This window comes from Poecilia formosa, unplaced genomic scaffold, assembly GCF_000485575.1.
Source record: "Poecilia formosa unplaced genomic scaffold, Poecilia_formosa-5.1.2 Scaffold20, whole genome shotgun sequence".
NCBI lineage: Eukaryota > Metazoa > Chordata > Actinopteri > Cyprinodontiformes > Poeciliidae > Poecilia > Poecilia formosa.
The window spans coordinates 3,178,672-3,192,741 of record NW_006799959.1 but is presented as its reverse complement, the minus strand read 5'-3'; the positions used below and the strand labels follow the sequence as shown (position 1 = coordinate 3,192,741).

The 14,070-nt window shown below is 36.9% G+C and overlaps 1 protein-coding gene across 2 annotated transcripts; it reads left to right on the top strand.

The window, feature by feature from the left end:
- Positions 1-4,317: 4,317 nt before the first annotated feature.
- Positions 4,318-13,388, top strand: LOC103134941 (sin3 histone deacetylase corepressor complex component SDS3). 2 transcript variants are annotated; one of them, XM_007547460.2, is made up of 12 exons: positions 4,318-4,535; positions 6,781-6,850; positions 6,930-6,985; positions 7,453-7,524; positions 8,197-8,216; positions 8,313-8,469; positions 9,280-9,375; positions 9,468-9,529; positions 9,627-9,648; positions 10,373-10,478; positions 11,298-11,382; positions 13,094-13,388. In XM_007547460.2, the coding sequence occupies exons 1-12, from the start codon at positions 4,424-4,426 to the stop codon at positions 13,190-13,192; spliced, it is 957 nt and encodes a 318-aa protein (XP_007547522.1). In that variant the 5' UTR covers positions 4,318-4,423; the 3' UTR covers positions 13,193-13,388. The 2 variants fall into 2 exon arrangements, with proteins under 2 accessions (XP_007547522.1, XP_007547523.1); XM_007547461.2 differs by lacking the exon at positions 4,318-4,535 and adding an exon at positions 5,929-6,061.
- The last annotated feature ends 682 nt before the right edge of the window (positions 13,389-14,070 follow it).

The window sequence follows — 14,070 nt, the reverse complement described above, 5'->3', positions numbered from 1 at the left end:
ACCTACTTCAGGACAAATTTCTGTCTTCAAAGTGTGTTATAAAAGAGTCTGTTCTTGTTGTAGCTTCCTGTTATTAGGAAGTGATAGATGCAAACAAGGTTTTTTTTTAAACTTGGCATCAAACAGTAACAAAGTAGCAATAACACCATATTGCTTAGTGACTGTGTTCTTATTACAGCTCATCAAAGCAAAAGCATTCTGGTTGCTACTTAATATCCTGGGACACAAGAGATAGTTACAATAACAACATGACTGCAAGTACAAATAATTTGGTGGCTTGGTTTAAACAAGATCATGGAGTTTGTGGAATTATATATGGAAGCCCAAAATTATTCATACTTTTGGCAGACAGGGAAAATCATGCGACTAGAAAATGCTAATGAAATTAAAAGACTATTTAACCCTAAATCTGGTGACTAAAATACTGAGAAATCAACTCAAATTTAAGATGTTACAAGACCTTTTAAAGACCACTATGAATACAATTTAAGGTCCATATCTCCACAGAAATGTACAAACTTTGTTCAGCTAACAAGAAATAAATTTACACTAATCCATGATGGATGCATAAAGCTAGCTAGCTAGCAAAGGTATGTTAAAATGCAGTGCAGATGTGTGGACAAAAGATGTTAAAAATCTTTTAGAAAGGAAGAATATTTTCAATAAAGGCATGTTGGCTGTTCATTCAGACAGCTACAATGAGTAGATCATCAGATAACAGAAAGGTGAACATATGACAACAACGTTGCTCTGGCTTCCCCTGTTAAGCAAATTCTGTCTGGATTAAGAAATCTCATGAAAGTTTAAACTTTTCTACAGGAAATACACATAGCAGTTGCTTTTAGTAACACTAACTTCGCTAATATCTGGCGGCAAAGATGCTTTGAAATATCAACTCAATAATCAAGTCTTTGTCTTAAAGTAGTAAAATTCTGTTACTGTGTAAATCTTCTTGCTCTCTCACACAAACAGCGTGATGTTGCCTCTGGTCGTAATATAAAAAAATGACTGATCACAACACAAAGGTTCATGTGTAGAGGCAACACATGAAATTAACATTAAAATGGATAAGAACATAAAACTTTGGATAATGTACAAAACAGTATTTGTAGATACTCAGGTATGGAGAAATATATATTTTTTTTTTTATGTTTGGACATTTTAAAAGAAATCATCTTTTTGTTCTACTATACCTATTCTGAGAAGACACACACAATTTTGCAACGAAGTAAAATAAAAGATTGACATTTATCATTCAAAATCTGAATCAATACCCTTACTAAATCGGTGATAGAAAAATCAGGCACAGAATCTCTATATTTGCTGTTCTACACTATATAATATGTACCCCAGTACACTGACAAAAATCAGAATAAGACAGAGCAACATTTATTTGCAAATTACACGGTCAAGTTAGGATCATAAACAGTGAATTGTCCTGCATATCACAAGGAAGTGTGTCACTTTCTGTTCCGACTATGAGGGCATGGTTAAAAGGTAACTAGGAGATATGAAAGGACCCACATAACTGTGCTTTGAAACCTACTAGGAAAATCAGAAACCTCAAGAGGAAGAAGAAAAAAAAACATACAATTTCCTGTATGTGCTTAGGTAGAGCAGCATCCTTTCCAGCCAACCGTGCACCAGCCTATTATGCAAAGGAAGTAAATTGAGTTTACATTTGTTTTCAACTACTGCAATCCTGTTAAGCTACAAAGTGGAAACAAAATGTCTAAAAATACCGTAAATCAATCTGAATGACATGCAGTTTCAATGTCATAGTGAAGGATTACAGATCTTTCTGTTGATTCCTGTCTTTAACTCCGTGGGCAGGCTTCTTAAAATAAATCTTTACAAATGACACAGTTTAGCTCTGTAACGCGGCTCCTGCTGCCTCTCGCTCACTCACACAAGAGATGACATCATGTTGGGTCAGATTGGGTTTTAGTGCTCAGCTTGCCATCTACATCTGCCATTTCCACAGCGTCGAGCATGCCTAACGTTTTGTCAAAGCTGTAAATTTAAGCAAGCATAAGTCTGTCTGCAAGTGACGACATGAGAAAATTATTTCAAGTACGAAATAACAAATGACGTGCGTTTTTTTATTATTATTGTCGCAGACAACGAATGAAACATTGACCTAAAATTAAGAGCATAAAAATACTATGCTAAACACTGATAAACGAGCGCAGACATATGAACCAAAATGAGGTTCGGGGTCATGTTGTGGCGGACGTTGCTGTCTCAATATCCATTGTGACTACGCACTGATAGTAAAATCTCACTCACAACAAGGCAGGCTACAATGGAAGGTACCACAGTCATTTCTGATGTTACACACCGAAATGCACTGCATGACAGTGCTAAAATTACACACAGGACAAGTTCCCACAACATCCAGTCGCATTGTCGTCTTACAACCCCCCCTCAGCTTTACACTTCCACTACAACCTGTCACCCGTTGGCTCAGCGTACTCACCCCCTCCAAAAGGAGCAAACCAAACACCAAAGCGTATTCCCTCGTCAGTTCCAGGTGTAAAACATGCACATTTCGGCGTAGCTTTTTTTCCTTATATAAACATAAATATATTTATGAGCAGGTGCAGAGAAGCGAGAATGAACACTTCGTTATGACCATTAAAAAGACAAACCTACGCACTTTAAACCCAGCGATGCTGGTGTCTGTGTGTTACCTACTCACCACCTCTGAGTGGACTGGCGTTCAGACAACAAGCCGAACTAAAACCAAAACGACGGTGACCATCTCCAACTTCAATGTACTCAATAGAACCCACTTTTTTTTTTACCCTCTGACATTTAGCTACAGTAGCTTAGCCGCAGACACGAGAGGAAGTGTCAGTTCAGTTTGAGAGCGCGAGGCTTTAGCGCAAGCTGTTAACTGACAAACGGTGGCAACATCAAAGGGGGGAAAGCCGCTCACCTTTTGTGAAAGTCGTCCAGGTTAAAAAAGAAAAGAAAAAGATAATGCGTACTTCAGAAAGTGTTTAGTCCGACTTTGAAGATGTCGGTGCGACTTCGCGAAGTGCTGTCAGTTGGTCTAGACTTCCTGAATGACGGAGCCGCGGGAGAGCAGAACAACCCCTCGCTCGTGTTTGACAGTTACTTTGACAGGCAGGCGGAAATAAAGTTGCCTGCTGAGGGGACCGCTGGAGGATGTGCGCGTTACAGGCTTTGGGTTTCTTTCTTAAGTTTTTTTTTTTCTAATATATTCATACATTATTGAGATGGTCTGTGCTCGTTTAACAAGATCAAATGCACATATTTTAGCGTCAGAGTAAAGTTGCTTTAACGAAAACAAAGCTATCCCTCCCATAAAAATAAATGTTCAGAAAGCTTGCACCTTATTTTCTTTGCAAATCATTAAAGATGTATGACCTGAGTCATACCCGATTCTGTTGCAACTCCAGGAAAGAAATAAAATATACTCGATGCAATGCTGCCATCTGCTGTTGTAACTTAAGTTTTTTTGTCCTCATAACGAGGAACTTCAAGTAAATATAGTTATCCATGAAATAACTCAAGAGTAAAAAAAGGCCACTTAATTTGTATTAAAATTTTAAAAACCTGTATTCAGATTAACAAAACCATTACGTTTTCTGCATATTTGTATTTTAAAGGTTGCAATTTAAAAAAGGAAGAAAAAGAACTGTATTTAAAAACTTACTATTAACTATAACATCTTAAAATAAGGAGAGTCAAAATAACATCCAGGCTCAATCTGAAGTTTGAAGCTGGTGATGTGTCTTTTTTTTAATCACACCAAACTTGACAGTGATCAAGCCAAATTAAGTTTATTAAAAATGTGCTGATAGTAACCGAGCCATGTGAGTTTGCCAGCTCTTTGAATGAACGATGTGACCCAGTTTTTCACCTGAAAGCATTATTTTTCGTTAACAAATGTAGGTAAATTCTGTAAAGATGTGCCACACATGGTAACAGTTGTGATGTGTGCCTTGTACAATTAAATACAGAAACATGACCTGCATAATCAAAACTAGTATCAATATCAGATAATGAATCATTTGAGAACCGACACAGTTAGTTCCTGTTGGTAGCTGAGCCAAACTATTTGGATCTCAAAAATGAAACGGAGTTCTCATCTTCTAATCGGCATTCTGGTCGTTTACATAGATTCCAGCGCTCTTGAAACAATTAGTAAATATATTATTTTTGTCAAGCGTACGTTGTTATGAAACACAGTTTGTCTTATCTTAAATTAAATTATTCAATACAGTCAGTGTAACCCTATATTATTTTATTTTTTTTTACATAAATTGTGTACAGGCATATACGTGGACAGCTTGGTATACAGAGGTCCTGTCAGTTGTAGGCGCAGTTTCAAGAAGCCTGCAAAACACAAATCGATTGTTTATTTCATGTTTGTTTACATCCACACGGATAAATGGCTTCCACTTTGATTTCTCCTATGGTGGATTATTACAACGACGAAGAGGAACTCGATAGCGTGGATGACGATGATGACCGAAGTTTCAGGGGAAGAGACTCAGAAGAAGGTAACGTTTAAAGGAATCCTCAGCAACACATTAACTGTCGGGCTCCGTCTAGTCTTTGGAAAAGAAACGGAAATGAGCGGTTCTTGCAAAAATGTAGCTATACGCATCTCAAACCAGACGTTTCAAAATACTACTTTTGCTAATAGGTGTTTTAAATTGCAATGTGTGATTTGGTTTAGGGTAAATTTTGCCTTTACTTCCCATAGCTAGTAATATCAACAACGACTTGTTTGTACAGTAACTCGCTAGCGTGCCCTTTCAAACTATAGACTCCACCCAGATGATTATTTGCAACAAAAAAGTGGGTGGTTTTCATGCTTTAGACAATTTTCCTTCAGCCGCATGTTTTATACTCGACAGTGAGAACGGAAAACCCATTCAGGGAATTTAGACGGTGAGCATTTAGATAGTGTGTAAGTTTATTAAGGTTATTTATAGTAAAGACATGTTTAGCGGAAATTTATTTCACTGTTAAGAGATTGGACTGAAAATATTTAAACATAAAATATCAGGAAAAATATGTATTTATTTTTGTTAGAATGATGTGAAATTTCCGTATAGCAAAGACTTAAATCCAATAAATTCTGATCAGAAAATATGATGAATGCTTACGGACCAGAAACTTGACTTTTCAGTCTTGTTGCATTTTAATAAAGATGAGAAAAAACGTGTCCTTCAGTGTTTGATCTGGTGATCACTGAGAGATTAATCTCAGCTAGTCAATCTCAGTTAGGTTAGTGTTTAATTCATAATAGGTATTTATTAGATATGCAAGCTTTTTTTTTCCCCCGACTGATTTTGAGGTCTCGAGTTGCTGATTCTGATGGATTTTGTTGTTTTTTTCCTCCCTAAAGAGCTGTAGTACATAAGAGGACAAATGAGAGAAAATGTACTGCAACGTTTTTATAGAGGCATGTGTCCTGAACCAGTAGCTGATTTTTGTTTAACTCATAAAAGTGTGTAGGTGGAATTAGATGCTGTTGGTTTATGAACTGAAAATGTTGGGAGTTGCTAGTTTTGTTGCATTTAATCAATATGATAAAGCTATTGTACAGCATTCAGAGCATATTAATGAAAAAAATACTTTCCGATTTTGTGCTGAACGATTAGCGTAATTTTAATGTATTCATAGGAAAATAAAAAAAAATAACTTTAGGGCATTCTAACATACCATTTGTTAATGCGTTGTAACTACTGTATCACCCCGTATGAAACTTATTTATCAATATATGTAATAAGAAGCAGTATTCAAGATGGGGAATATTACGGGATAACTTTTTTCATTCATTGCCATATTAGTGATCATTTATTTTTCCCCTCCCCAGTAGTTTTTGCTCATGATAAGCACTGATAATTAGGCAGCCACTGAGCTCGGTGACGTTAGCTGTGAGCGCTGACAGGTTGGCCCTGCCTGCTGTGTCCACTGCTGTGCCCTTTTCACACTCCTCACTCAGACCAGACGGATTGCGGTGAATCTCTATTAAAGCAAGGCAAGAAACAAAACGAGGCGATGACAACACTACAAGGTTCGCTAGTCTTCTGACGCTGACTTCCAGACGAACAGCTTGGTTTATTTTATGTAGTTTTGCTCCTTCTGGTGTGTTTCTGATGTCCTTGTGAGCTACAGCCGGGTTACTCTTCTAACAGCAGACGGAGCTAACTTCAGCTAGCACACAAATGCTAACTGAAAATGAAACTTGCTGTGTCAGCTTAACTTGGCCTTTTTTCTTTCTTTTCTCTCTGTCTTTTGAGATAAAAACTAACCGATTCAGTTCGCCTCTTGTCTGTAAACTTTGCTTCTGAGTTTGACACGACGTTTAGCATCGTGAAAAGCGTTAGCGTCTTTTTATTTTTTTTAAGTTACCGGTGGACTGACAGCACCACCACTAAAATGAGCTGATAATCATCCGATGCGGCAAATGCTAAAAGTTTGAAATGACATGGAATGTTATTGATAATGTCGGTTGATTAATCTCACTGAAATGCACTTCTGGTTTTATCCACATTCACATTAGCCGAACTTTTTCTCGTGTTGTTTCACAAATGTGGACGTGATCTCCCATTCAAACACATCCGAGGGCATCCTAAGAAAGGATGTTCACCATTACCTCACTAGAGTCACGCACGTTCTTTAATCTGCCTGAGATAATCATAGCGAACATGCTGACAAAACTCCTGAAATATGTGTGTTAGTTTAATTTAGAGTTCAGTATTTTAATTCAGTTCCTGTCATTCTTGCTTCCAGACACAGAAGATGCAAGTGAGACAGATCTTGCCAAACATGATGAGGAGGACTATGTGGAAATCAAGGAACAGTAAGAGAATTATCCTTTCTTGCTATAAATTTAGGTTAAAGGTTTCTGATTATGATCTGTGTCATTCATTTCTTTGCAGAATGTACCAGGATAAGCTGGCCTCATTAAAAAGACAGCTGCAGCAGCTGCAGGAAGGTAGCAAATAAAGTTTTTATTTTCAGTGAATGTCAGAAAACGAGTGCATTTTATCTACATTTAGTTACATGATAATTACAATAACCTAGACACAATGTTGACCAAAAGAAAGCTTCAAATAAGTACGCCTTCTTGGTCAAAAACTGAAAAAGAAACAAACAGCTAAATATGAGAAATAATAATCTAGTCTGCCTTTTGTTTATGAATGCTCACTGTGTCTGAGCTGCTGACTGTGCTGTTTGCAGTTGTGTAGCCACACCAGCTGCTCCCACAGAGTCCTTTGAGTTCAGACTGAAACTATTGTTGAATGTGTTGTGCTGTTTTTGTCGCTTTTTGAAATGTAGAGTTTATTCTTTCAAAGCTACAAAAGTCCAAGGTTCAGTCTTCCTCAGAATGAATTAAAACAGCCAGTAAGATGAGGGATAACACAGAAAGACAGAGTTGTGATTTATTTTTCGTCCTTGCAGGTACTCTGCAGGAATATCAGAAAAGGATGAAGAAGTTGGACCAGCAGTACAAAGAGAGACTAAGAAATGCAGGCAAGAACACGACACGTTTTGATGTTGATGCATCCATATTCAGAGCGGGTTACGTTTTGGAGTAATCTGTACTTTAGTGGGTGTTTTATCTGAATGTCCACCAGGAGATGAACCAGATCATGTTGAAGTAATGTAGGATGAGTTTTTCTCTTAAAAGGTGTGAAAAATGTTTTCCAGTCACAGCAATCTAAGTTTATTAATTGGTCATGTAGAATGCATTCTAGCTCAGATGTGATTTAGCATTTTTATGATCTTGCTGTTAGACAAGAACATTATATCTCCTGCCTGGAGAATCTAGTTCATCAGGAAATTATTATTGTCAGTAATAGTTCACATGTGGAGAACTTTTCACATGACAGTAAATATGCAATATAAAATATAAAAAATGTGTGACCTATCCCAGAAGAATCCAGATCAGCTGATCTACTCCATCAGAGGCGGCAGGTTGATGCAATCGGCATCCTACAGCAACATAAATTCATTTTGGTTCTCAGTAGTTTTTAGTTCATGAATTGCTTTTGATCCAAAATATTCTATTATTTTCTTTGATGGAAACGTGATTAATATTTCACAACAAGAAAACTAACTATGTCGATCCATAGAGCTTTGAGCTTGATCACATACTGTAGATTGAAAGTAAGTGTGATCTTTTTTTTCTTTTTTTCTTTATAGAGTTGTTTCTTCACCTTGAGGTAAGTAGATTTGATGGAAAAAAAAAAGGTTCTGTATTTTTATTTTTCCCTTCAGTTAAAAGGCAGGCGTGGTTACTGTCTGCTTAATTTCTGCAGACAGAACAGGTGGAGAGGAACTACATAAAAGAAAAGAAGGCAGCGGTGAAGGAGTTTGATGATAAAAAAGTTGAACTGAAAGAAAACCTAATCGCAGAGCTGGAGGAAAAGAAAAAGATGATTGAGAATGAGAAGTTAACAATGGAGCTAACAGGTGGTAAGGAAACATGAATACGTTTGTTAATTAAGGATTGAAATACTGGTAAATAAAATGCATATTTTGAGTGAGTTTGGACTATAATATCCAGTTGTCAGGCAAAAGTAACAAACATGGAAAATCCAGATTTCTGTTTGCTTACAGTTCTCTCAAATACTTTTCAATGTCAGCATTTTTCTTGCATTAAAACTTTAATCTTCTGTGCTAAATGAAAAGATAGCTAGAAGAACTGATTGTTTTTAAACTAATTTGTTAGGATTTTCCAGTAATTGAAACAAGAAGTGATCTTTTTTGTACATTAAAATCATTTTACTGTAAAAAAAAAAAAATAAGATGCTAGGTAATTGTTAATACTGCTTGAAGAAAGTAATTTTCAGAAACTGACAGCAGTTTTCTTTTTCTTCTGCACCTCTGCTAATCTGACTTTTGATGTTCCTTTTCCTGGTTTTGACATTGCAGCTTGTAATTTGGTTTTGCAGGAGGCGTATTTCACTTTTCTTCACTTCGACCATTTCTATGGAACTTGACAGCTTGTACGTTAGAATACCACTGGTTACCTCAGAGTACAGCAGCAGCAGGATGAGTTTCTGATAGCATCACATTCAGCATTTTTTATCCCCTTTCATGACATATTGACTTAGATGAGATGGTTCCATATAATCCAGAATACATTACTATGATAGGAACTCAAATCTCTAAAGAGCATTAAGGAAGTCAGATGAATGCAATCAGAGCTGGCATAGTTTAGAACAAGTTATGGTTGAAAATGTATAATGATAATATTATTATCCTGTTTTCTGTCATTAACAGACTCGATGGAGGTGAAACCCATTATGACGAGGAAGCTGAGGAGGCGGCCCAATGATCCAGTCCCAATCCCTGACAAGCGAAGGAAACCAGCACCAGATATCCTTCCCATCAACTCTGTACAATTAGCTACATAAGAATATAGGTCCATGTATTAAAATGCAAGACGTGTCGACCTTGACTCTTCAAACCTCAGCTAAATTATTTATTAACAGATGATCAGATAATGGAAGACCTAAGAACCCTTAATAAGGTTTGTCCTTCTGTTTTCGCAGAAGTTCTAACATAAATTTTATGTGTTCGCAAAATTGATTTCAAATAATTTCATCACTTCTTTTTTTGGTTTACAGCTAAAGTCACCGAAACGACCAGGTACGTCAGAACTCATCTTCAATGGCTAATATTATTTTTAAAAGCTTTATTTTAAGGGAAACGCTTGATATTCATTGTAGGGCAAAACATTTTCCATCTAGATTTCTTCTGATTTTCCTTTCTTGTCACATTTCCATGCGAACATTTTTTTAAATTCAAACAAGTTAAACCCGAATAAAGACAAAATTAAGTTTTTAAATGTTGTTTTATTATCAATTGCAGAATTGTTTTAGTTCAGTCACATTTGAATTTCAATGATTAATATGGATTACAAATCATGTCCCTCCATGTCAATAATAGCTTATTTTGGGTTTCAACTGTAAACCCAACTGGAAAAACCTTCATTATGCAGCAAATACTGGCAATGTCTGGGGGGAGAAGGAGAGGCTTTCTACCTGGTTGGGTTTTATGTATTCCAACATATGAAATGGAAGGAGTGAATGTGCAAGACCTTGGTACAAAATGAGGATTTTTATTCCCATAATAGCATATTAAGGGTCAAGCAAAGCATACTCTTGATTAAATCAATTTCATTGTTGGCCTGACTAAAATTTATTCAATTTGGAACAATCAAAAAGAGAAATTGTTATGGCTTTTCTTAACTGGCTTTACATCCAGTTAAGAAACTGAGGCCCCTCAACAAAACCAGATACACAAACCTGCTGTTTATATAACTGATTTTTCTGCGTGTTTGTAATGTTTCTGGTTGTGTCACCATGTCCAGTGTCTCCTTCGTCTCCTGAGCACGTCCCCTCCGCTCCCATGGAGAACCCCTCCCAGCGTTACGAGGCCCGCATTGAGGAAGGGAAACTTTACTATGATAAAAGATGGTGAGATTTTATCTCTGTCATCAGAGAAAGCATGACTCTTTGTTTGCTAGGATGTAATTTAAGTTGCTCCCGTGTTACATCTGCCACCACTAGATGGCCCCATTGCTACGTGTTTGGTCTTCAACGTTTTTCAGGCTACTGAAAACTGCATCAGTTTTTGCTGAATGTATACCAATGCTTGAATCAAACATAAACATGAAAACCTCCTCTTGGGTAATGTGTCTGCATAGCAACCAGTGTTGCACTCTCCTTTGATTTATATGCAAAGATAATAAGGATCCTTGGCCAGACTCAGCCCTGACACCCTTCTGTTTGAGAGTGGAGGTCTGAATCAGAAATGTCAGAACATCTATTCCTTTCAAAGGCGAAGAAGATAATAGAATTCTGCCCTATTAGCTGCTGCCGTAGCCACGGAAAGTTGAGAGGAGCAAGTTGTGAGGTGCGAGCTGTATCCCTTTGAAGGCGAAGTCTCATTTATTCGCGGCTGAAGAAGACGTCGACGACAGAAAGCTGTCTCAAAGCGCCACAGGGAGATGCATGCATCATTATTCTTCAGTAGGCTCTTAATGATCAAATATTTTCAGCACCAATCTGTTTCTCTTGCTCCGCTTTGTCCGTTGACAGTTTGGAGCCTTTTGGAAAAATATCCAGACTTTTTGTTTGGATGTTTTAATCCAATTATTTATTTGGTGCTTTCTCAGGATAAATGTGGTTTGTTTAGGTTGATGAAACTACTTTTGCAACTTTTTGCTGTCTCCTTCCTTGACTACGACTGAGTCAAATTGATGTTTTTTTTGTTTTTTTTTTGTACTGGGACAGGTACCATAAGAGTCAAGCCATTTACCTGGAATCAAAGGATAACACAAAGATTAGCTGTGTCATCAGCTCAGTTGGGACCAATGAGGTAAGTTTAATTTATTCATGTTATTACTACACTTAATTTTTTAAGTTACATTTGCTTTGTGATCATTAAAACCTTTTTTAGTACAAGAATGACTAATCGACTTTAGTGTACCAGCGCGTACCAGTCAGTACGATCTACGTGATTAGCCCTGCTCACTCCGTGGTTCAGTTGTAATTTAGGTCAAATGCTAATGCAAATTTCTAATCTTGTCATTTGGCAGCTCCTTTGTCTTTAACAGCTGATGAAATGCTCTGTTCTTTATGACTAACTGAAGCTATGGGTTTTAAATGAACAAGGAAAATTTCAAATCTAGGGCAGCCTTTATAGCTGAGATGTAAAGCGTTGTCGACGGTGGTTGGATTGTAATTTACTTAATTTCTTGGCTGATTAGCTGAATTGGTTGCATCCTTTAAACTTGCAGGTGTCGGTAGTTAAAAAGCAACTCTGCTCCACTGTTGTGTTATGTGTTTACTAAAAGTATTTTTTGTGTGTGAAGACAATTTGCTCCAAAAAATGTACTTTCCAATAAGTTCATAAAATTAGAAATGAGCCTAAGTTTATGCATTTTATTCATCATCACCTACATTATACCCATATCAATTTGTATGATTTTTACATAAAGTAACATAGTAAATTAATGTAGTTCATATACTATGAAAATGATTTCAGGCTAATGTCAAGTGAATACAAATACCCACCAGAAATGACTAAGATGAATCCAGAAAGGAAAGGCTTTGTTTGCTCACCGTGACTCAGCTTGTTGAACCACCTTTAGCAGCATCAGTCTCTCCTCTTGCTCTGGCCATTCTACTTGGCTTTTCTTTTGAAGAATCTTCACTTAATGAGTTACAACAACGTTTAATTTCCAATTGGGATCATTAAAGTATTTTATAATTGAAATCATCACCCCTCCAACACAGTGCTTGCTGTGTCGCTCTGTGTCTTACAGTCAAGATACTTTATTATGGTTTCTCCTCTGTATTTGCAAATTAATGTCAGGCTATCAAATCCTACTTGAAAAGAACTGGCTTTTTAAGTCAAGCTTGTTGAGTCTTTATTATTAACATAAGCGTTAACATTGAACATGCTAACCTTCTTCTTCTTTGGCAATTTCTCTGAACCGTGCACTCTGACCTTGAGAAGGATTTGCCAGATCCTCCTCTCCTGGGAGGATTGGCAACTACCTTTTCTGAGGTCTTCTTTTTTTAAACCCACAGCTGTATTCTACATACCAACACACAGCTAAATCAGATGCTTTTACAGTTGTGGTTTCTCTCAGAGATGATTGATAAAACTGTGGCATTTGATGATCAGCATCCGGCCAATATCTTTTCTCTTCAATTCTAGGGAAGCAACAAAATTAACAAATAATTTTTATTTTAGCTTTGTGATATATTTAGGAACTAATACAATTTTCAGTTTTTGTAATCTTGAGGTTGATTCTTGAAATCAAGTTTTTGTAATCTTGAGGTTGATTCTTGAATCGAGACCAGACTATTTTTATTTTATTATATGATGTAAAACCCAACTGGACCGTGGTTTAGTCCTGCTTTACCTTGACCTCTAACCAGCACTGTAACACTAAGACTAGGAAATGTAACTTATTTGTAGTTGTATGCCTGAACAAAACATGATGTGCAGATATTCACTACATCCTTTCATGACATTGATAAATGACAGGTCTTCCTCTCCTTCTGTGTTTGCTGTCCAGATTTGGGTGAGGAAGACGAGCGACAGTACAAAGATGAGGATCTACCTAGGACAGCTGCAGAGAGGAACATTTGTCATCCGTCGACGGTCTGCTGCGTGAAATGTTCCCCGGCTCCGCCCCACCCAACCCCATCTGTTCATTTATCTGTCCTGCCGTTTAACCACCAACTCACTCAATCATCCACTCTCTCCCTTGTTGGTGCATTTTCAGTTTTACCATGTGGCTTTTATTTGTACCTAATATTTTCATACACACTACCCCAATTTTCTTAATAAAACATGAATGCAGAGTTTCAGAGCTCTTGTTTTTGTCTTTTAAGGCGCTTACTGGTTTCCAGTATTTTTGTGACTATGTACCATGTTTTTGGAACCAGTTTGACTTTATCTTTGCTTTTAATACTAAATAGTTAAAACACATTTTCCAAAATGAGCAACTGTTTGCCAACTGAATCTGCTGTGTCAATTTTAACAGAGAAGGTTGTGAAGAATTATTGCTTGTTGGGTATGACCCGCCCACCTGAACTAGTCGTTTTCAAGAATATCCCTGTTGGAATGGTAAACAAAAACTGCTTGTTGTACAGATGCCTACAGTATAAGTAACTAGTTACATTTCCAAGTGGATGAGAAGAAGGAAATCTGGGCCTCTGCTTAGGCTGCTGCCTCCTCGACCCAACACCAGATAAGGAGAAGATGATGGATGGATTGCCACTTATACTGAACCTGTTTTTTGTCTCATGTAAAAATGTATTTTGTCATTTCATGTTACATTCTCCGTATGTAAACAGTTTGGAATAACTCAGCTGTGTTGGCATGTGGATTTCAGGTGATTCACTTATTTTTGTTTCATTAAAATAATTTAGCTTTTTAATAATTTTAAGAAGGGTCTCTGATTTAATGATGGTGTAATTCTTGAAGTGAAGTATTTTGTGCCAAGACTAAACGACACGCCTTAAGCAGTTTTAGTTACTGTTTAATGGT